The sequence below is a fragment of the Camarhynchus parvulus genome, chromosome 1A, assembly GCF_901933205.1.
Source record: "Camarhynchus parvulus chromosome 1A, STF_HiC, whole genome shotgun sequence".
NCBI classification, from domain to species: domain Eukaryota; kingdom Metazoa; phylum Chordata; class Aves; order Passeriformes; family Thraupidae; genus Camarhynchus; species Camarhynchus parvulus.
Genome location: NC_044586.1, coordinates 67,259,728 through 67,283,488, shown reverse-complemented (window position 1 = coordinate 67,283,488; position 23,761 = coordinate 67,259,728). Strand labels below are relative to the sequence as shown.

The 23,761-nt window shown below is 42.2% G+C and overlaps 1 protein-coding gene across 3 annotated transcripts in view; it reads right to left on the bottom strand.

Annotated features, from left to right (window-relative positions):
• MKLN1 (muskelin 1) overlaps nucleotides 1-22,410 on the bottom strand; it is a 94,546-nt gene extending 72,136 nt beyond the window's left edge. For 2 of the 3 annotated variants that reach the window (XM_030959352.1, XM_030959351.1), the window contains exon 1: nucleotides 564-673. Coding sequence is in view for 1 of the 3 variants with exons in the window: in XM_030959350.1 (XP_030815210.1) it covers nucleotides 564-706; nucleotides 8,211-8,280; nucleotides 22,298-22,392 (308 nt within the window). In the remaining 2 variants the exon portion in view is untranslated. Of the gene's footprint in view, nucleotides 1-563; nucleotides 707-8,210; nucleotides 8,281-22,297 lie in introns of those variants that run through there. The other variant, XM_030959350.1, reaches the window with a different exon arrangement.
• Nucleotides 22,411-23,761: the final 1,351 nt, after the last annotated feature.

Sequence of the window (23,761 nt, the reverse complement as noted above, 5' to 3'; positions counted from 1 at the left end):
AGAAGTTCTGGATAACCTGAACAGCCCAAAGGCTCTTTTTTTAGTACCTATCAGTACAACTCTATGAAACCAAACTAAACAAAGGAAAATGCAAGTTTCCACTTGCCTGTTTGATTTATTTACCCATGTGAAAAAGGCAGATCAGCTGACTAGCTCAGATCTTCAAGGGTGCAACAAGGGTTTTGACATGGGGAGGTTACTCGGGCTTTTAAAAGTTACTTCAAAGTCCCCTACACCTGGGGAATCATTTCTTCCATGTCTGAAGCACATGGAAAGAAGGAACTGCAATCCAGCAACGCTGCACCCAGCACTCAGCTCTTCCAAATCCCCAAGAGCTCGCTCTCCACAAACCCTCTGTGGTTAGAGCAGGATAAGAAAGGCTCCTGGAGCGAGCATTGGGATTGCTGCTCTCTGACCTGACCACAAACATGAGGGCAGCCAATGGCAGGGTGACAACCACAGCTCTGCCCCACTGCTGGCCATGTGTCTGCTGGGGAGCCAAGGGGGAAGAGCATTTTGGTCCAGCCTTTTTGATTCCCAGAGCTGATGGAATCACATCTTACCTGGATAAGAGATCTGTCATATTCTCCTCGTTCATCCCACCAAAGACTTTAAACTTCTTTAAATTGCAGACATGTGTTTTCTCATATTTGCCAAATGTGATGCTCTGGACTATGGCAGGTCTTTCAAGCTTCAAAACCAAATACTGTGGAAGAGAAAGCAGTGAGTTTGAATATTAAAGCCAAGGCTGCAAAATAAGCTAAGGGAGAAGCATTACAGACTCCAAATACTCAGTTTACAAAGCCAGAGAATAAAAGTGAAGATGAAGCCTCCCCATAATGGTATTTTTTCACTGATCCTGGAATGAAGGAAAGGTTTTGAAAAACACTATTTTTATATCAGTTTACCTAGGAAGAAGATTTGGTTGAACTACTTATGCCAAGCAATTCTATTCAGAGCTTACATACATTCCTTTAAGTTGGACTCAAGACTTCCTGAAATCTGGCAAATAGGATCCAACTACAGAGAGTGAAGATTCAAACGCCCACTACAGCCTGAAATGAAACCTAAACTGAATACACAATTAGATAAATACAGTATGTTCCACATGCTAAGAGAACATCAAATTACTTTTCCTCTCTGGGCTGATGCTGTTTAACCACTAACACAAAGTTTGGTGTGTGGCAAACAGCAGAACCAACTGCTTATTAACCATCCCAAATAAAACTGAGCCACTTAATTACAGAAAAGGAGCTTTACATGGAAAATGATGAAAACGCTCTCCCTTGTGAACATTTGCTCCCCTCTCACAATAGGTGGACACAATCTGTGTATGAGTAGTCAGATTATTTATACTCAAGCCACAGCTACCAGCTTCACCAGCACTGCTGGAGGAAGAGGCCTGTTCCCATGGAAAAGCAGGAGCAGGGAAACACTTGCACCATTCATCAGGGACCACCAAAATACCTTCCCTGACCAAACAGTTCCTGGGGGGAACCTGGAGACACGTTGGTTTTTTTTTTTCACTTTGCAGAATACATCGTTTTATATCTGAAAATAATGTGTTTCACTCTCTTCCCTGATTTCTCAGAAATAAGCAGTGCACCACAGAGGCAAAGCACAGAATGACAATTACTCATCCTGATGGATTTTGTTACAAAGCCCTGTCATCAGGACTCCAGCACAAGCAGATCAGCACGTTGTAGGACACCTCCCACCGCAGGCTCTGCTGGTGGCCCTGTCCTCCAAGCAGCAGCACTGCCAAGCCAGACATGATGCCTGAGTTTTGGACTTTCATCAGCATCAAGTACAGATATTTGCATCTGCATGGCTGCTTTCTGTAGATCCTGAGTAGTATCTCCTATGCTAAACATCTTAGGAGAGTATCTACTATCCTAGACAAGTCCATCAGTAGGGTAATCTTACCCTAGAAAGGTAATTTTTGAGAGAGCAGCAGAAAAAACTTGCTCATCCATTTAGTTCTCAGTCTTCTTATTTTTCTCTCAGCCCTATAAAGCAAATAATTCTCAATCTAGTAGCAGTACTGATATTGTTCTGGAGAGCATCAGGATAAAGGTTTGACCTCAATGGCTGGCTCCTACTATATTTACAAAAAGCTTAGATTCAGAGAAATACTTGTACACAGAGCAGTTAGAGATGAGGATGCAGACTGGATGGGTACTAACAGCAGATTTGCTGTTGAAGATGCTTCCAGTATCTCAAATTTGTTTTCAAAATTAAGAAAATAAACCAGAAGCAGCACTGTAAGGATACAACAGGAGAACACTTTAGTGCTTTTCCAAATGCTTTTAATGACAAATTTCTACTTTTGTGAAGAACACCAGCCACCTAAATGTCAGAACCCACCATTTATGCAGCAGTAAGCCATGCTGTTGTCTCAAAGTACTTCCCAAACTTCAGGGGAAAACACCCCACTAAAATTCTATAGAGAAAACTGATTTTCTAAAGAGAAAAAAGGAAAGAATAAGCAAAAGGACAGTCCTTTAATGAGCAAGGCAGCACTTGATACATGGCACAACCCGCTGCCAAAATTCCCATACAGAACAGACAGTACACAATGTCTAAGAACTCCTCCTACACCATCATATCTTCACTGCAGATTTCTCCCAAAGCTGGAAAAGTGAAGCCAGCACTACCAGCAATTGCAATTCTTAATCCTGCTGGAATCCCAAACCTAATGCCTGGGCCATGAACACATGCTTTCTCAAGTACCACACAAGATTTGCAAAAACTTGGCACAAACGTCATCCTGCGTTATTCAATTCTTACCCTAAATTAAGGGAGAGAAAACCAGCACTGCAGTTAAATCCTTTATGCCTGGAAGGGAGCGAGGCACAGCAATTACTCCCCATGGCCAGCAGTGATTTCTTAACCCTACAGACAGGAGAGGGAACTCCGTCACCCTCCTTCCCACTTCCACACATCCCACCACCTGCTGAGTCATGCAGACCTTACAGAAAATAGAAGCACAAAAGCTAAATTCAACCTTTTTTTGTGAATTATCTGCTGATTGATATGGAAACAAAGGACAGATTTGCTGTAAAAACCTGTGCCTAGATATGTGTTTTTCTGGTTTATAATGCAATACATACACATCAAACTGAAAGACTTTCAAACTAGAAAATACATTTAGATTAGCTATTAGGAATAAATTCTTTACTGTGAGGGTGGTGAGACCCTGTGGATTCCCCATCTCTGGAAGTGTCCAAGGCCAGGTTGGATGAGTGAGATAGTCTTGGAGCAACATGGTCTAGTGGAAGGTGTCCCTGCCCATGGCTTGAAATGAGATGTTTAAGGACCCTTCTAACACAAACTATTCTGTAATTCAATGATACATGTAAAAATAAAGAGATGTACTTTTTGGGTTTCTATATACGCACCACTGCCACTGTGTGGGTATCAGCGATGAACCTCACTGATGTTGAAAAAACACACTGCCTCAAGAGCTGCTAGCAGCTGGCTGCATGAATATTTCTGGACTGCTACCAGGATTTTAGCTGTGACAGACTATTCTCTGTAGCTCTAAAAGATGTGACAGAAGTGTCTGTAGGATCAAGTGATTTATTCAACCTGGATAGAGAACAAGTCTATGAGATTTCAGGCAAATACATCAAGATATTTGACACTTTTCCATTTTATTGCTGTGAGTAACATCAGCACATTTAATGTCCACGTATTCATGCAGTATTCCAAAAAAATCCAAATTATAACTGAAGTGTTTGTCCATTAGAACATGGCACACAGATACTAATTGGCATGACTGAGCAAAAACCTCAGCCCAGTTGTCAGGCCCCAGATCACAACACTAACAAAAAAGATGTTACAAAACACCAGAAGAGGAAAACTTCTGGTTTCTGATCCAACACATTTGTAAATATGCACAAAGAGCAGAGTAAGTCACACATGGCACTTCAGCAACACAACAGCTGCTTACAGTGCACCCCAAAAAAAAGCAAGTCCAGTCTTGTCACACTGGGAGCTGCAGCAAATTCCAAACTTTTTTTGAAGCTCTGGTCTGTGCTACCATTTAATGACAACCATATGCAGGCTGCTGCATCACACAACGGAGTGTAAATTTTATTAATGTACTTTAAATTAATTCCTGATACAATCTACAGAGCAGCATGGAAATCAGAGGAAAACTGGTCTTCAGATGCAAAACCAAAACCAATTGTCTGGACAATGCCACTAACTTTATGCATATGATCTTCAACTGTTCAAAATTCACAATTCCACAAGACTAGAATTGGCTGCCCAGGGAGCAGGTGGCAGAGTCACCATCCCTGGAGGTGTCTAAGAAACAAGAAGATGTGGCATTTAGCTGGACCCTGGCACTGAGAAGGTGGTGATTGGTAAAGGGCTGTGCTCTGATCTCAGAGATCTACTCCAACCTAATTGATTCTGTGATCAAATATGCTGAACTACATTCCAAACTGCACTACACAAGCTGCCTGTACAATTAGAGCCACACCATCTTTCACCAATTTCTTTTTCTTTAACCAGTTCTGCTCAAGCATATTTTTTGATTAGCGAACAATGAAACTTGCATTGCATGTAAAAATAAAACCCACAAAATAACAAAATAACAAGGGCTGTCCACAACACAAAAATCTCAATTGCTCTTGCAATAAAGTTGGTGGCTAAATAAAAATCTATGCTCTTGTTCTACATGTTATTAATCAAGCCACTCAGGGGAATTAAGTGCTCTGCACAGTCCTCCACATCAGACCATCACTGGAATCATCAGAATGAGCCTTTCTGACAGGGCCATGGTCTTCAGCATCACCAGCCTCATTGCTTCACACTTCCAATGTAAGCCGAGAACAGCATTAAAAATAGAACCATCAGCCCTCTCCTGCCTGAATAGGTTACTACATAACAGGTTTGTTATTAAATATACAATTTCTGGGTCATCTATTTCAAGACGCAAGAAAGATATCTAGTTTAATAAACAGAAAAACAGCTGTCAGATGTATTTCCTTTCACTGGCACTCATTCATAACCAACTGATGGCTTTCATAGCGATAAGAACTATTTAACTCTACCATAGCCATGAAGCCAGGAAAACCCTTTACTACATATAGTCACGTGGCAGCATTTCAAGTGCCTACACTTCCACTTTCATTTTCTTTCTCCTTTTAAAAAGGTTTGGTATGGACTTCAGCACATTTACTGCATTGTCATTGAGCTTCTGAACACATCTTGATGTTTTTGCCTATGTTCTTCTGATTCATGCTCTGAAAAAGGTGCCTGGAAAAGTTTTGTTTTAGTCAGTGAGGGAAGGGAATAAACCAATGTTTAGGGACTCACTCATATTTTTACCTTCAAGCCAGCACAGCATCATCACATCAGCAGGGAATTGCTAAACCGTGGCATTAAGGTGAGGCACTGAGGAGACAAACACGAGTGATCAGGGCTGCAGAGCTTATTAAAATATCTCACATTGAGCATGCAGGACATCAGTCCTTGTGTTGTGCCTAAGCCCTGGTTTCAGCTAATAAAGCTGGGAACAAGGAGAGCTTTATTTCCCTGAGTTTTAGTTCGCTTCCTGTCCAGACCATTATGGCCACCCACACACTTGAGCAAGTGCGTCACCGCACGAGTGACCAGTTTTTAAATGGAGAGCTACCACCACAACACCTATAAAATGTTTTCCAGCTTCTTTTCCTATAGGATCCATGATGTTTATTCCAGAGATTAAAAGTCATGTGTATAAATCAACATTTTTTGGAATATGAACTATTCCAAAAGCTTGATTTTTCCTTAAATTCTCTCCTCACCACACTTATAATTCAGTCATTCACTGGTTCAACTGAAGTTTTCCAAGCTAAGATTCTGCTGTAAGAGCTTCAGCCACTGGGAAAAAAAAACAAGGAAGCAGAACACCTATATACACGTTTTTCCTGCATTTAATTTGGCAGTCTTTCAATGGACAAGGTGCAAGAACTATTTTGATCAAAATGCAACCAAATCTGGAGTTCTTTCATCTGTCAAATATGAGACAACACAAATGGGAACTGCTTCTATATACACAGAAATAACAAAAACTGCACTCTTTGCACACAGGACTCTTCTGCAGATTTTAATTCCCCACTTCCTCTTTCTAGCTGATTTTTCAACAGAAAATTAAACCATAAAAAATGCTTTACATGAATAATTAAACACTCAGATTAGAAACATGAGAATTAGCTGCAGTATATAGCACTTTATATAGTACAAAGGCACTGCAAATACATCGTCTCTCTTACTCAGCGCTCAGGATTGGGCTTGCTGAACACATGAGCAGCTACACAGTACTTTACATTCTCATTATTAGATATAAAGATTCAAGCAAGAGGATACAGCAACATGGTCTTTTCCAGTCAGGCAGCTAGATTTTCTGTTAGTTTTGTCTTTAAGTAAGAGACTAAAACTCAAATACTGTCTTGCCAATCTCAGTTACCACATGAGGATTTGGTTTTTTTTTGCAAGCCAGGCCTTAATTCTGGATACCTAATATATGTCTTGGTATGTGACACACAGGTAGACAATGCCAGTGTTAATTCATCTCTCTCCTACCAAGAAGTTTGGGTTAAATGCCTTGCTTAGCATGCAGAGCAGTGCCCAACTCTCCAGGGTTGGAGTCAAGTCATTCTGCAATATTATCTCCATTCAGGTCACGACTTGTACACATGAAAATTTTGGAAGACATCTCTTTAACAAGCTCATGTGGTTTGTACAGAAGTCTGCCACTCTAATTAATCCCTGCTTAATCTACATGTCTGAGTATAACCTGCATCAGTCCTTGTCATCCTTAAGTATAAATTGGGAATATTCTAAAGCATCCACTTACAGGAGGTGCGTTTCCATTCCAGAATCAGATTTTTTAAAGGGCTGAATGTTCATGATGGCTCAGAAAATTAGAGTGAATTTGAGCAACAACTAAGAGTACATGGCTCATGAAAAACCCAGTCCAAAGACACACCATGAGCCAACCTTGCCTTGGGATCAAAAGCACCCCAAGAAAAACGTGCTTCCTGCATAAAAGTAAAGGATGGCACAGGCTGGGATACAATCCATGCTCAATACTCACTACTCTGCAATCCATAATTCCTAGATAGACTAAACTGCTTCAGGCTATGGATTAAAATTCTGCATTGTTTATCAAAAATATAAATAAGTAAAATAATCAAATTCAAAGACCAGTAGATGCACAGAAGCATCAAGAGGATCAATATCAGTCTTCACAATCTGGTTTAAGGAATACAAAGGATACCTTTCCTTCTCCTCTAAAAAACCCAAAAACCTAATTTTACAGACACAATGACATAGAAGGATTGAACAGAAAATCCAGGTGAAAGCTCTTCAGTGGCATCAGATGACCTGCTGCTCTAGGGAGCCTCCAGCACAGACTCTGGATCTTTAACACAACTCCAAGACAAAGCAGCAAGATTCACCTGGAGAAAGATCCTGTGAGATTTCACTCATGAGGAATACTTGGATTAACTAAGTAGATAAGCAGAACTTTGCATAAGAGGGACACTGTGCAAATCACTCTGCTGTGTATCAGTGCTTTAAACAAAGAATTGAAAACAAGCAGCATAAGAGACATAGAAGCTGATCAAACATGTCAGAGTAATAAGGTACAGATCTAACACAGAGAGAAGGAGAATATTCACTGGAAAAAAAAAGTGGAAAAGACTATTCTGAATAATCTAACAACCTTAATAATAGCAAGAAAGCAAATTAGATGCTAAAATCAATACAAATCTTATTTTAATAAGGTGCTTAACGAGCAGAAGAGGTGACATTTGTGTCTAACCAGAGGCCACATTTCTGAACGTGCTGTAAGGAGAAACAAATAGCAGCTCCTTAGATGTGGGATTCAAGGCCAAGAACCTACAACAGCCTCCAGTAGTGCTGACAAAGGGGGACCTGCACGCCTCATTAGCAGCTTAATCTCACCATAAGGTTTGATTATTTCCAGCATGACCATGACTGCCAAGGAGGAAACCTGAAACTTCCCCCACAATGAAGCACTTCTAGAAAGATCACAAATTGCTAGAAATGTAAATATCTCATGTACCAACAACCTGCATTTTACTCAGGGAAGGAAGCCTATAAATACATCCATGTCAATAGCAGCAGCCCATATTTCAAATAAAAACCCAGCATTCATTACATAGAGCAGCACACACTCAGGAGCTTACCTGGGGAGGATAATTGCTTTCTGAAGACCATCTTGAGGACTGATCATTTGGTCTATCCACCAAGATATTCCTAAGAAACGAGAAGCCAAAAGTAATTTAAGTAACAGCTGCATATTTTACATCTCCAATAAATGTGCTGTACATTCAGATCAGTAACATTCTCATGCAACTAATAAATCATTAGGTACAGACTCGGGTTTTCCCCCTTTTTTATTAAAGATTTTCTGAATTGCTATTTTACAGGACCCATCAAAATACGCCTTCAAGCTTTGTGGTTGTGAAACAGAGCTCCAAGTTGCGAAATAAAAAAAATTCAAATTGTGACATAAATGTAAAACAGATGAATTTACATAGGCCTAAGTCTGTAATGAAGTGGAAAAAAATGGGCTTATACAACTCAGTAGGGTAATAACTTTTCAATAAGGTGAAAATGATGAGCAGTTGGAGGGTTAGTAAGCCAAAACCCCTTCTTTAGTAGATAGGCAATACTGGAGGGAGAGAAAGGGCTGCTAACCCACTTAAACTTTCCTGGAGCATAGAAAGATGACCACCAGAGCCATGCTAAATTTTAACAAGTATTTTTCACGAGCTGTAAGCCCAGAACAAGACACAAAAAAGTAGAAGTTCAAGTCTTCAACCAGCAAAATTGAGTTGCTTTCTTCACTTTGAAATAGTACAATACTTAGGTATTTAATAAATTCAAAATAGTTATTTTTTTAGCTAAAATGAAACAGATTCATCATGACAGTTACATGACACATCTGCTTTCTCTTCTATAACCATGCAGTAAAGCTCACATCCCAGATTAAACTTAAAAAAAAACCTATAAATCCCTAAAATATATATAATTATTGGCAAGGTGACAATGCACCACCTGCTGGACAGGGCTTGTGAGCTTCACCACTTCCAACTAACGAACTCGTCAGCTCATAAAACTTATGTAAAAAGAAGGAAACAGTCATCAAAAGGCTTCTGCCATCTCCATCTGCTGTGTAGGAGGAAAAGAACACGAGCATCTGGATTACTACAAAGGGCTGGAGGAAAAAGCACTCCAATGAAAGCTCCAAAGGGAAAGAGGTTAAGTCAGAGGTTGAGCATTACCAGACAGAAATCAGCTGGCTCTTTCCACACTGGGCAGCCCAAAATCACCACAGCAGCAACAGTATCCAGGCAGTCCCATGATGGGACAAGGGACGTGGCCAGGAGCCACACCAGGGCGGCCTCTTAAATCTGAACATTTTTGAGAGCTGGCCAAGTGGCTGTGTCTATCCATAGGCTTGGAGAACACCTCCAGATTTTCACACAGTGCAGGAATAAAACTGAAGTTCCCCCTCTCTCTAGCTGATTCCCATCATAGCACAGCATTTATTAACATAGCGATGCCAGCAGCCATCCAGGTCTGTGGCTGCTTTATTCACCCATCCCCACTTGGGAAAATGCAATGGAACAGTGTTGCCCTCTGCTCCAACCCCATCAAACATAAAAAACATGGCTCTACGTAATTCAACATCCAGCTAACAACATCATCTGCACTGCAAAGAGGCTCAATTACAAGAGAAAACCTGGCCCTGCCTTTAATAACAACTGGGACAAAACAAACCAATCTAAGTGAAGAGAAGAATTCGGGAACTGAAACACAAATTTCTAATAAAAGCTGCCAGTTTGAAAGCTAAGTCACCATTAGAAATCACAAGACACTTGCTTTTGAGAAGAATCACCTGCAGTCTCCTGTACCATGCCACAGGCAAGACAGTATTTAATAAATCCTTAATACCTCTTAGCATCTGGAGAGAAAAAAATGCTAAACTTAAAGATATGTATCTTATATTAAATACTTTAGGGATACAAAGGCAGATAAAACTAGATAATCCTGTATGGCTTTTCTCCTTTATGGAACTTTATCCTAATCCTGGAACACAAGAAGACAAGTTACTCGACAGAATAAATTTTATTTATGATTCCATTACATTTGTTTAAACATTAGACAATAAACTCTTCATACACTGAGCAACACTCGCAGGAATTGGCACTGCTGCATGGTCAGATTATGCCCAGCTGGAAAGAGGCATTTTGTACCTGGGACAGATCCCAAATATCATATTTTTAGAAGCAGATTTGTTTGCTTCTCCAGGTCAAAGATCAGTTTTGCCACAACCAAGGAAGATCTCAATCAGCACAGCTAGACAAGATAAAAACCCTTCCACAGAGTGAGAGAAAAGGGACAGGCAACTCACACAAAATTAAGGCTAAAAAGAAATGTGAAAGATAAAGATAGCAGCATCAATGGAGTTAGAAATGTTTAAAATACAAGGGTTATTAATTTATTAAGATTAAACAAACATTGAAGACAGAAGTCCATGTGTACAAAGCCAGTTTGCCATAACAGTTTAGGAAAATTTATGGACCTGGAGGAATTCAAGCACTGCAGCAGCCGTGAGGCAATAAGAAACAAATAAATGCATGTCCTAACAGCAGATGCCTTTTTCCATGTAAAGCCCTTTTTTCTGGACATCACAAAACTCCTACACAGTACCCGGAGGGAGGCTTTGCAGATATGACACCTAGATTAAAATCTGAGAAACTTTAGAAGTGAAAATTCCATTAACACGACGACTTTCCATGTAATTTTCACAAGACATTAAAAAAGGTATTTGTAAGCCCTCGAGCTACCACACGTACCAACGGTTTTACGCAAGCTTTTCCTGTGAAAAAAGCAACCCATTAAACGTGGCTTGAGAGCACTTCCCATCATCAGCTGTGGGTACAAGATCAAGTCTAGCACAAATTTACAACACTGCCAAAGGGACCAGCCCACCCACTCACAAAGGATCCTCCCCCTCCCTACACCAGCAGCTATAATAAAGATTTGCATAAGTAACTTATTTCATCAGAGCAGTTCTCCAGCTCAGCTCATACCAGCACCTGCACAAACTGAGACTAAAACATGAGCAGCTGGATTGGGACAAGGGGTTCCCACTGGAGTGAACTCCCAATCCCCACTTTCTACTGGAAAGAAAAAATGACATGACGTGATGTTGGAACTCTGGATGCTGAGAATTTTAGACCCTCTGCTTTTAGAATTTTAGCACCTCTGCTCTGAAAAGCAAAGCAGGAGGGACCCTTTTATTAACACCACAAGCAATTCCAGAGACAGCCCTGGTGTGCCTTATTTCCTAACCTGGCTGCCTGCACAGCTCCCAGAGCTAAGCCTCACTGTAAGCATTCCCATCACTAAAGAGTGGATGGCTCCATGCAGAAAGCTCTTGGCAGAGCACGCTGCAAGTTTCTTTCCATTACCCAGGCAGACACTGCTCCCACAACTGCTGGAAGGAGATAATTTTTCCTTTTACCAACCCAGAAGCTGTCATATCCTTTGTGCCAACCGTTGGCTGATCTCTGCTGAAATAAGAGAGATGTCCCCATGCCTGGGGACTTCTCTGTGCAAAGAGTTCTGTGGGTTCAGGCACGACAATCACTAAGGGAGAGTTTTCCTTTGCTCCAGTGGGAAAGGGAGAAATAAGATGACTTTGCAGAATACGCTGCAAATTAGGTTTGAGGCTGCTATAACTTGCATCTAACCTAAATATTTTCATGGAGCTGCTATTAGGGAAATCCGTGACTTTAGGAACAAGTCTTTAAGAATAAACAAATCCCAAACACTCTTTTTGCTTGGCACATTCATATGGCTCTTCGGAGAGCAGCTGCGCAGGAAAGGGCACAGGCTTCACTAAGAGGACTTGGAACTCAGACTCTCTTCTTCAAAACCACAGAGCTACCACGCCATTACACTGCAAAAAGGCACTCAGAGTGCTAGGAAAAGACAGACTGGCTAGAAATGGACTAAATACTTGCTCCAGGGTTGTCCACGTGATGATTCTTTCCTACAACTATCCCAAAAGAGATTGGGAAGAATGCAGCAACTGGAATACATGCACTAGAATTTCCACTAAATCCACTGGAAGACGTGGTGGATCGAACTATTCCAAACATGCAGAACCCTCACAGCAGCCAGCAAAAAGCATCCACGGAGATAATCCTGCCCAGCCTAGACACTGGAATGTACACACAGCCTTAACCAAGAAAAACAGGGGAAAAAAAATTACTTACCACCTAAAAACCCAATGGATCTGGAAAGAAATACAGGTTTTTTTCCTCCTGCAACTCCCATAACTCACTAGAAGCCATGCTGGTTTCGAACCACCTGGCTGCAATGTTTGAAAACCTTCTTGAACCTATAGCTGTCCCCTAAAGCAGGTAAAAAACCACTTTTTAGGTTCTGCTACAGTTTCTCTCCTTCTCACTGGAGAAGTTCTCTGCTCAGAGAGGCAGAAGGATGTAAAGACATGAAGATGTCCTGATTGAAACACAGTAAAAACAGGAAGTGATTATGTAGATCTATTCTGGAAAAAAAGTGGGGGGTTTTGGGGTTGCTTTTTTACAAGATAGGACTTCTTAACCTCTTGCATAGCAAAACAAAGTTTGAATAGAACATGCACAGGAGCATAGTTTTAAATATTATATTGTCACAAGATTGGCCAACTTTCTGCTCAATTTTGCTTCATGTCTCACCCTGTCATCCAGTATATTACAAACCTATTTCTATAAAAAATAAAATAGCTTAGTAAATACAGCATTACAAAAATAAACTGAAGAATTCAGAAACCTTACAGAAATATATTCATCAGATCACACTGGACAACAAACCTGGGATTACTTAGTTCTGGCCTAGAAACAGCCCAATTAAAATCAGGTTCTCAATTTTTTCATTGAAAACTTGCTTTTGCTTTTTAAGTTGCCAATCATCCCAGCCAGACCAATCTTAAATGGTAAATGACCCTGTTGTAGACATTTCCAGTGAGGCAAGGTAGGAAGTACTTTTTTATCACTCCCCCCATCTAGTTAAGACTTTAAAACAAGACTTGTTTGATTCATCAGTTCTTCCTACAGACACGACAGGAATGAAATAGTAACAAATAGTGACTAAAACTGCAGCAGTGTAGTGCAGGAAGTTACAGAATCACTTGGGGTTGGGAAAGCCCTAAAATCACCAAGTCCAACCATTAAACCAGCATTGCCAAGGCCATCACTAAACCACATCCACATGTCCTTAAAATCCCTCTAGGAATGGAGACTCCACCACAGCTCTGGGCAGCTGAGCCAGGGCTGGACAACCCTTTTGGTAAAGAATCCTTTTGGTAAAGAATCCCTTCCTGATATCCCATCTAACCCTCCCCTGGCACAGCTTCAGGTCATTTCCAAGTTATCAGAGCCCAGTAAATAACTTCTATTCCAGTGACACTCAACAACCCTAAATCACAGATTAAACTTTTGACTGTATCACTGTGCGATTCAAATCCTTGGTGGCAAGAGCTCCCAGCTCCAGGCTGGGAATATCAGTATTAGCACAGAGGAAAAACAAACAGGAGAAAAAATAAAGTCAGGCTTGTTTACTGAAGTTGCTACCCACAGTAACTTCATGCACCACAGATGATTACCAGCCTAATTGTCCCAACATTTAGGGATTATAGTTTAGATGCAATTTCACTGCTAAGTGATGCTGAGAATCTTCTAAGCTTGAAAAATTACCAAGGTTTGTTCTCTCTCTGCGCCAACCCTGGGTTTGAATTTAAGAATTGTTAGATCACTAAAACAGATATTGTTTACATATTTTGATCAATGTCTGGTTTTTTAATAAGAAAATAACTTAAAATGCCAGTGACATTAGTGAACTCATCATTTTAAGATCATCTGATGCAGTTTCCTTTACTCATCTCATACTCTGTGTTCACTGGTACATATTATTACCTGTACATACATTACACATGTCCACTTGTACACATTATTATCCTCAGTAAGGACATTTGAGCTCACAAGGATATCTGAATTCCTGCCTTTTAACCAAGCTTAGGTGAGATACCAGAAAACTCCCTGAGTAGAAATAAAGCCCTGGCTTAATAAAAAGACCAAGAATAGCATGAATTCTGCCCTTCAAGACTCAAGGATAAAGATGAAGAGATTACACTCTTCAGTTGACGGACTTTGTAGCCAATAGATAAAATACTGGAGTAAAATCCTCCAGAATTTAAAACATCACCACCCACAACCACTGGATAACAACGTTCAGTTTTCATTTTGAGAAAATCTCCTATCTGGCTTGAAAATAGTTTGGATGATGTGTGAACATAGGGATTTCTACAGCCAGCAATCACCACAAAAACTTGGACTTTCCAAATCTTCCACAGTTCTGGTGGAGCAGCCCACTTCAGCACTGCTCACTTCTCATTTCCAAAAGCATTTTCTTGGGATGGGACAGATCCTTTTAAAGTAGATTAGAGGAAAGCAATGTCTAGCACACATCTATGTAAATCCCCTGTGCTGTGTTTTGGAAGCATCACAACCTCAGTAGAGTATTTCTGCTTGACTAATGCACATATGGAAAAACTTAACAAAGGCCAGGAAGTAGATCAAGGCCTTCCATGATTTCACAACAGTGCAAGGATGCTCTTTTATTCCACTATATCTGTAATAATTCCACTCAGGGGAAGCCACAAAAGCAGACTGAGTGATGATATGTAAAGATATACATTGCTAAATGTAAGCCATAAACACATCTTTAATACTCATCAGCACTGTAACCTCACACCCAGTAAAAGTTCACCCAAAAAACTGATGCCTGTAAAAGAATTTAAAGCAGACTATGTTCAACAAAACAGACTCAAGCGCCCTCATGCCCAAACTGATGTCAGGTTTGGAAATTTTTCCACCAAAACTCTATGGAAAATGCCTCCTGGTTCCAGGCAGGAAAACTTTCAGAGTTTTCCTTTCAAAATTAAGCTTCTCTCACTGACAGTGCAACTCAGAGAATGTAGAGGACAAAATACAGATCTGGGAAGAAAAGGAAGTTTCAGCCTGTTAAGTGCTGGTTATGTGGAGAAACGCAGTACAGGTCAAACATTTAACCCTGGATTACATTGGGGAATAATTCCTTATTTTGGATCAATATACATAATTCATGCTAAAGGATATAGCAGTTCCCAGGCCAAAATTACTTTCATATTTGGCAGTTTCCAAACCCTGTAGTAGAAATTAGGATTTTTAGAAGACAAAATTGAAAGTTATCAACAGTACACTGTCACAGAAGAGTGGAGTGGGAACTCATTCATCAATTCCTTATTCACAGGTCAATTTACCTAACCCAAATTTTTACCTCAAATTTAACACTCTGTGTTAAGAGCATCTCTTTACTAATAAAACTTTCAAGTGCATTACAGGCTGGGAAATCACTGTTTAAATATAATTACCATAACAGCCAAATGCTGTTTAAACTATGTACTGACAGAAAAAGATTCCAGAAAAATACAGGTCATGTCCTAAAGAGAGTTTCAATGTTTTTCCAGGCACCTTCCCAGAGCTTGAGCATGACATTATGAACCCAGCCAGTCTCAGGAGGAAAGGCAGGGAAGACCAAGGAAAACACCACCAAATTCAAATCGACCAGAGCACAATTTTTCTCCATGATGAAGATCCTGTCCTCTTCCAGGAACAGCACAAGGTGCCAGCAAAGGAAGAGCAAGTGCCATCAGCCAGACTGCTCGTGCAGTTTAAATTCAGACATGCAGGCTGCTGTCCTCAACTTAAATAAATGGTTGTGCTCCTTGATTTAAATTGATTCAGGAAATAATTTCTCAAGGATTATGCACACTGAGTTGGAAGTAATGACTGAAATAGCAACTACCTAAAGCAACAAACCACTCTACATCTTCAGTGTTCCTCCTCCCCTTCCAATAGCTCAGTGAACTTACAGCTCGCTCTTCCCACAGAATTCAACAGGCAAAAAAAGCAAAATCATATCTGAGTTTACAAGTTTATATTAACATGCAATAAAGTCAAGTACTGGCTTGCTTTGGAACAACTCACCATCTATGTAAGTGATGGAATCAGTGCTACCCACGCCACTTAATCTCAGCAAAAAAACGAGGATCAGATCACAAAATCGGTGGTGGTGATAAACCTGACCATTCTACCAGTAATCTGATAAAAACATAATGAATGTACAAAATTATAAACCATATTCTTTGCCATGAAAAAAAAATCAAGCAGACTGTATGTGATGCCTGAACAATAACATTTATCCCAAGGAAAACTCTGTTTTAATAACTAGTTAGTCTTTAAACCAGTAATTAGTAATTAAAGGCTGGAAAACTTTTATTAAACTCCCAGGCTATACAGCAACATACACAGCAAATGATCCACAATCTGATGATGTTAACACCTCCCATGAAAATTTTACATTCTTAATGTTCTGTAAAATGCCATCCCAGAATAGGCTGAACATCAGAGCACTACAGGTTCTGCCAGGTTGGGCACACCAGGGAACCTGAGCAATTAGCATTTCACCTTCCTCCTTCTGCCAGTGAATAAACCTGTCTAATCTCTTAAATAACATCTATATTTTAACTGGAGCCTAAAGAGGTTTGTCCTGATACTACAGCACTTGTGCTTTTACCTGGGGAGCAAGAGATATCATAACTCATAATCCCTCATAACTTCATAATTTTGTGATTTTTTTCACTCCCTCCACCTCTGACATTTTTCTTTCTCACTAATTAACTTTATCAGACACCAAAGAAGCATTTTATAGTTATGCATTCAATGGGTAGGCAACTTTATTATCTACAGAAATATTTTGCTCTGTAAGTACTGAATTTCAGCACTCACAGAAAAATTCTAGGCTACAGAAGTGATGTAAACAAAAAGAAAAATGCCTGTCAGAACATGAGATTGTCTAGAAACATCCAGAACGTCCACACAAACAGGCAGAGGGGGAAGAATATTTTCCACTGGCCACTGAAAAGGATGAAAAGCAGAACCGAGAGCGTTTCTGTACAGAGGGCTCAGCTGAGAGGCAAGGAGTGGGGCAGCTCATTGTTTAGCCAGGGTCTGCATCCCCTGCTTATTTTAAGAAATGTTGGAAGTATTGATCAATATTGAAATTCATCAGTAGTTACAGAGCCAACCCCTGTGCCTCCCCCAACCTAAAGGCAAAGCAACTACAGCAACGAAAGTGAATTGGCTATGTCAAAATACTGAAGGAAAGCTAGAAATGCTGATAACTTAAGCTGAAAAAAGTACATTAATGGTTATTATTAGTGCAAAAACCCTCCAAAGTCACAGTTCTACAATTCTTCCACCATTTGGGTCTGGTTTAGATGGCTTTAAACTGCTTAGACCTCAGCAGAAGGTATCCTTGCCTTGTAAAGGGAACATAATATTAAAAATAAACCTTTTCATTAGTCATGACTGCTCCTAGCTTGAACAGGAGATGCTTCAAGAGCTGGATGCATCTACAAGGAGATTTATGAACCTCTATGGTACAGATCTGAGTCACCAGTTTCATGTGGTTGGAGGAGAAACTGAGAACCCCATTTCACTGGCCACAAACATGTTTTTTCCTGTTACAAAAATCTCAGCGAGCACAGGAGCTGGAATTCAGGTTATTTTTCACCTGGGGCTTTTTGTTTGTTTGTTTAGGTCTGTTGTTTTTAATCCTTATGAACTTTACCCCCAAAAAGTTTGCTGCATGTGTTCTCTTCACCTTCTGGATAAGGTTTTGCAAGATTTGAAAACATTAGAGTACACTTCTTTCAGAGTAGACCACTACAGCAGTACATTTTAGCTTGGCCAGGAACTTGCTGTTACATCCTCATAACTAGAAAGCAAAAGTTAAATTTGCATTCTCACTTTAAAAGCCTATGAGTCACTCATATTTTACTATCAAAGTATCTTTCACTAAGTTTTCTTCCCCTAGTTTGATGGAAATACAGAAAACTGATGGAAAAAAAAAACTTATTTTGAGTGTATTTTAATAACAAGATCCTTCCCTGCTCCAGGATACTTCCTAGGAAAGGGACAAGAGTTATTCAGCCTTCAACATATGACACCACTCAAGGCATCAAACTGGAGAAGACTGGAATTAACTGAAGTTGATCATTAAATAGATAAAAGTGAGTTGCAGTGAAAAAGTGACACCAACTGAGAGGTTGTTAATGGTATTTAATTATCAGCTAAGAAACCAATCTTAATTTATATTCTTAATAACAACCTTAGCACAAGAAATAAACAAAACACTAATTAAAAATCCTAGAGTCAAACATAGAAATGATCTTCCTCTACAGAGATTCCATGCAGGAAAACTTGAAGCACTGAAAATTTGAGCAACAGAAACAGGATGAACATTCCTCACTGAATTATGTGAATAGAGGAACACAGCAAAAAGCTCTTGTTAGTAGTCTCTGAAGTGGGATTTCAGCCATATAAAACAGTGACAGAAGGACCTGAGTGCATTATTAAATACAAAATGCCATCAGTCATGAGGCTGATGCAGCCACTAGAACCCACAGCCCCAGGATGCAGTAATCTGGCAATAAAAAAGGATACAAAGCTGCCATCATACAGAGCACAGCACTTCACCTCTCATTCACCTCAGGAGAAGTTCAAACTGGAGCAGGTACAAAAACAAGCCACTAAAAAAGTCAGGATATGAAGTGCTCCTCTCAGTGAAGAGCAAGAGCTTCTGGTTCTATTCCTTACCAAAGGAAAAAAAAACCAAAAACCCAAATTAGAGCAAGGCCTGCATTACCTTCTACAACTCCTTATTCCCTCCTTATCCAGAAAGAACCAAAGTGACTGAGCTCATCACTTCTTGCGGGAGGGCGGAGAAGGGAGAGGATTGAGTCCATCTCCCTGGCTCTGTGCATGTCTAAAGACACCATCACTTGCTTGTGTCACTGGAGGGAAGCCACAGCAGGTGCTGGGGCAAGGCCAGCCCCATGTGAGGCGTCAGGGAGCAGCCTCCCCTGGGGCTCCATTCCTCCCCTGGGGCTCCATTCCTCCCCTGGGGCTCCATTCCTCCAGGGAGGAACCCTGGAGAGGCAAGGAATGGATCTGACAGAGCAGTCTCAGGCAATGGGCTGGGCTGATCATTTTCCAGGTTGGATAAGCTGAAGCCTCTTAATGCTGAACTGGTGCTTCAGCACAGGCAGAGGATCTCTGGAAAGATCAGATGTTTCAACACCAAATTTCCTCCTGGATCAATTCTCTTCCCAAAGGCACAACCTCCCCTACAACATAGACTGAGCCAGGCACTATTACCAGACCAATTCTTTGATTTCTACCCACAGTTTCTAAAATAAATATCCAAGTCAGTCTTCTTGCAGGTACAAACCAATAAACAACTCCAGTGACTTGGAAAACAGGAGAAGTATTTATTTTCATTAAGACAGTCCTCACTTAATGTCTGGAAAGGTCCTTGCAAACATGCAGGTAGCTGCAGCACTGGTAAAACTGCCAGAAACTGGATCCAGCACTAACTAATCCTCCAGCACCACCAGCAAATGCAAGAGGAAAGACACTGGCACTGAGCAAAGGAAGCTTCTCTGTCACTGAAAGAAAATGAGTGCTGTCCAATAGACTACTGTTCCTCAACTAGAGCATGACCAGAAAGGCCTTTCAAAAACACTTTTTGTTTGGCTTTGTTCAGGCTTTTTTAATTAAAAGAGAGGTTATCAGATGATTTCAGCGTTCTGAAAAGTTTCAATGTCAGTTCAGCATCACATAAGCAGGTGAGATGTCACTAGACATCTAATTTCCTCCCTGGTCAGCAGTGATGAAAGCTTTACATTCCAGAACTTTGTTTTACATTTAAAACCATACAACTACTTAAGACATGTGCTTAAATCATGCTTAACTCCTCTGCTGCTCCTCCCTGAGCACTTTGCCTGCAATACCACAACTCCCAACAACAATCAATAATATTTAATAAGTTGTATATTCACTCCTACACACCCAAGGGCAGAGCCTCTTTTCTCCTTAAAGGTTAAAGTGGTTTCTTTCCAGCTATGCCAGTAAATTTATTTAAACTACAGCATAACCAGAATTCCCAATGTCACAGAATCATGCAGGATGGAAAACATCCTCTAAGATCAAGTTCTTCCAGACAAGCATCATTTTGTTCTGCATATTAAATACTAAGAGAACCTTTAGCTGTGTGTGCATGGTAATCCCACAGGGTGTTATGGTCTTGTCCCAGTAATTTTCAAGATTTCCATCTTCAGTCCATCCCCAAAATCCCACCCTCCTATACATTTCTTATTAAACTTTCTCTTTTTGAGAGGCTGATCTTAAATCACAGGTCAAAGCTTCTCCTTTCCAATTCAGACTGTATTCCAGCTCTCTCCCAGGCCATGGGAATAAAAAGTAAGCAAGCAAAAACCAAAACTTCCATAGCAAGACCAGAATCCCTCAGACCAAGGTCAGCACACAAGCCCATTGCTGGGATTACAGTGCTTAAAAGCAGATAATAAAATTGTTTTCATTGATGACAAGCACTTTTAAACAACATCTTAAAACCAGCCAAATGCAAGGTCACACGTTTGTAAAATACCATCCCAGCTACAGGAACAGGAATTTGTATCAGGGAAGGCATTAAGGACTTTGGGCAGCACTGCAGATGCCACGTGAAACTTAATTCCTGACATCAGTCTGTAGCAAAAGGGACTAATGGGAGCCTTGGGAAGGAATATCAAGGACAAAGACAATACTCTGTGTTTGTATAGCATCACTGACATCAATAATGGACTGTCACCCTCTCCTCAGGGACCAACACCTTAACAAGATTTTAAAAGCCAGAAATGGCAGTAGAAATAACTACAAGCTCATCAGAGACCTGAAAGAGGCACCCTAAGGGCAAGCTGTTTAAAAGGAAAGGTTTCATTACCACCAAAGATTACCAATTAGAGAAGAAAGCAGCTCTTTTTCACATCTAACACAGAAAATATACAGAAGAAACAAAACGATTCAGAGTTCAGTTAAAAACCTGGATTTAGAGGTTTATTTCATTTTGCAAAGTGGAGATAATTGAGGATATTAATAATTAACAACTAAGGCAACTCTGTCACTTGTTGCTAGCGGGTGAGTTGAGGATACATCAATCAAAGGTCAGCAAACGCAACACAATCGATGATGGGATGAGTCTGGACAGCCCATAATGACCTCGTTGTGCTGTGACCCCAGCAGTCCTCCCAAATTCCAGCACCAAGGACGGCTTATCCCAAAGGTGTACCAAAAACATCACACCTATACCACGCTCTGGTCACTCCAAACTTGACTGTCAGCGACATGAGGGATTCCACAGGCTGCAGCTGGATGTCAACAGAGGATGGGATCACTTGGTACAGCAGCACAAACCGATGGCTCTAACAGGTCCTGCCAACCCCCAAATTCCTAGAGGCAAGCGATGAGAGCAGCAGGTGACCCCTTTCCCCTAAAGCCACACAAAGCAGGGGACACAGCCCAGCATGCCAGAGGTCAGGGGCAGGACAGGACGCCCAGCTGCCAAAAAACACAGAGCCCACAAGCACCTGACAGAGGCAGGGCAGGTGGGGCACTGATCCTTCTCCTCGTTTCACCCAGTAACTTACCAGCCTCTCCCACACAGGCACCTGTTCTTCCCCCAAATCTAGGCTCAGCTTCTCCTCTTTAGCTGCAACTTTTCTTTGCTCATATCTCGTCCTAAAGCTACCCCCAAACCTAACTCTCCAGGCCCTCCCTATTTAACTCATCACCCTAAAACCGGCAAGCCCAGACCCTCTGCTCCACACAACTCCTTCCAAATCTCTTCATGAACCAGTGCTCCAAACACAGCCCCAAGTGATGGTGCCCTGTCCCTGCACCTCCAGCCCTGCTGAGCACCTCCTGCCCCACAAACCCCCCCAAATCCCGCAGTACAGGTCTCCGTCAAACGCAGCCCCCCAAACCCCGCTGTAAAGAACCCTCTTACACACAGCCAACCCCAAACTCTCCTGTAGAGACCCTGGTCACACATGGCCCCCTAAAATCTCCTGCACAGAACCCCCTCACACACAGAACGCCGCTCACACACAGCTCCGGTCCCACTGCCCCCACCGCGGCCTCCCCGCGCGGGCCTCAGCGCGGGGCCCGCGCAGGCCGCACACAGGCCCAGCCGCCCGGCCACCCCCAGACCCGAGCCCGGAGCGCGTTCCAGGCGCGCCGCCGAGCCCGGCACTCACTCGGGTAGGTAGGTGGAGGAGAAGCTGCTCCAGCGGTGCAGGCTATAGCCCAACACACGACTCTCAGCACCCGCCGGACCCGCCGCCGCCGCCATCTTGTTGTCAGCAGCGGCCCCGGCAGCGACCGCGGGGGGCGGGGCCAAGCTCTTAAAGGGGCCGCGCTATTGAAGGGGCCGCGCCGGCGGGGGTGGGGACGGTCTGAGGGGGCTCGGGGGTGGCTGAGGGGCTGCTCTGTGGGACCGAGGGCTTCAGACGCTGCCCCTCGGGGATGAGAGGCCCTGAGGTGTTCAGGGGATGCTCAGAGGGGCTGAGGGGATGCCCTGAGGGACTCAGAGGATGTCCCATGGAGCTGAGGCGGCCTGAGGGGCTCAGAGGGGCTGTGGGTCTGAGGGGATGCCCTGAGGGACTCAGAGGATGCGCCATGGAGCTGAGGGGTTCACAGGGGCTGTGGGTCTGAGGGGATGTTCTGAGGGACTCAGAGGATGCGCCATGGAGCTGAGGGGTTCACAGGGGCTGTGGGTCTGAGGGGATGCCCTGAGGGACTCAGAGGATGCGCCATGGAGCTGAGGGGTTCACAGGGGCTGTGGGTCTGAGGGGATGTTTTGAGGGACTCAGAGGATGCCCCATGGAGCTGAGGTGGCCTGAGGGGCTCAGAGGGGCTGTGGGTCTCAGTGGATGCTCCATGGAGCTGAGGTGGGTCAGAGGGGCTCTGGGTCTGAGGGGGTTCCCTGAGGGGCTCAAGGGATGCCTCAAGGGTTTTTTTGTTTAGGTTCGCTTAAACAAAGGTGAGCTGAGAAGTTTGAGGAATGCCCTGTGGAGATGAGGGGCTCAGGGGGCTGAGGGGTTTTAATTACCAAATGCTCCTTCCCTGGCCCCACGTGGGTGGGTGATTGGAAAAGAGATCAAGAGAAACCCACTGAGGTTTGATCCTGCACCAGTTCCTGGATTTATAAAATTGTTAAGGTTGGAAAAGACCTTTAAGACCATTGAGTCCATCAACGCAGCACTGACAGGACCAACACATAAGCTGGGCATTCTTTAACAAGCTTTTCTCTGTCTGAGGTTGTTGTAGGGTTTTTCCTGGAGAAGGGAGATGTTTTCACCCAGAGCTCCCACCAAAGCAAAGGGGAAACTTGGGACACCCCTGGGGGAGCTCTGGGCTACTTGAGAAAGAAGGGGAGATATTTCAAGAACAGGGGGAGGAAAAGAAAAAAGCCAAACCAATAAACCACTGTCTGTTGGAAATGACAGATTGGAGAGATATTATGAGGCAGGACAGCAGGATGCCTGGCTAGATTAAATTAGCACAAGGATTCTTTTATTTTTTTTCCCCTTTATTTTAGGAAAGTGAGTGAGAATGTGGCAGCAAAATCTGCCTGCGGATGAAAAACTCGCTCAGCCCTTGAAGGCTGAACATCAACTGTGTGTTTCAAAAGTGAGGGGGAGCAGAAAGCACTTCATCTC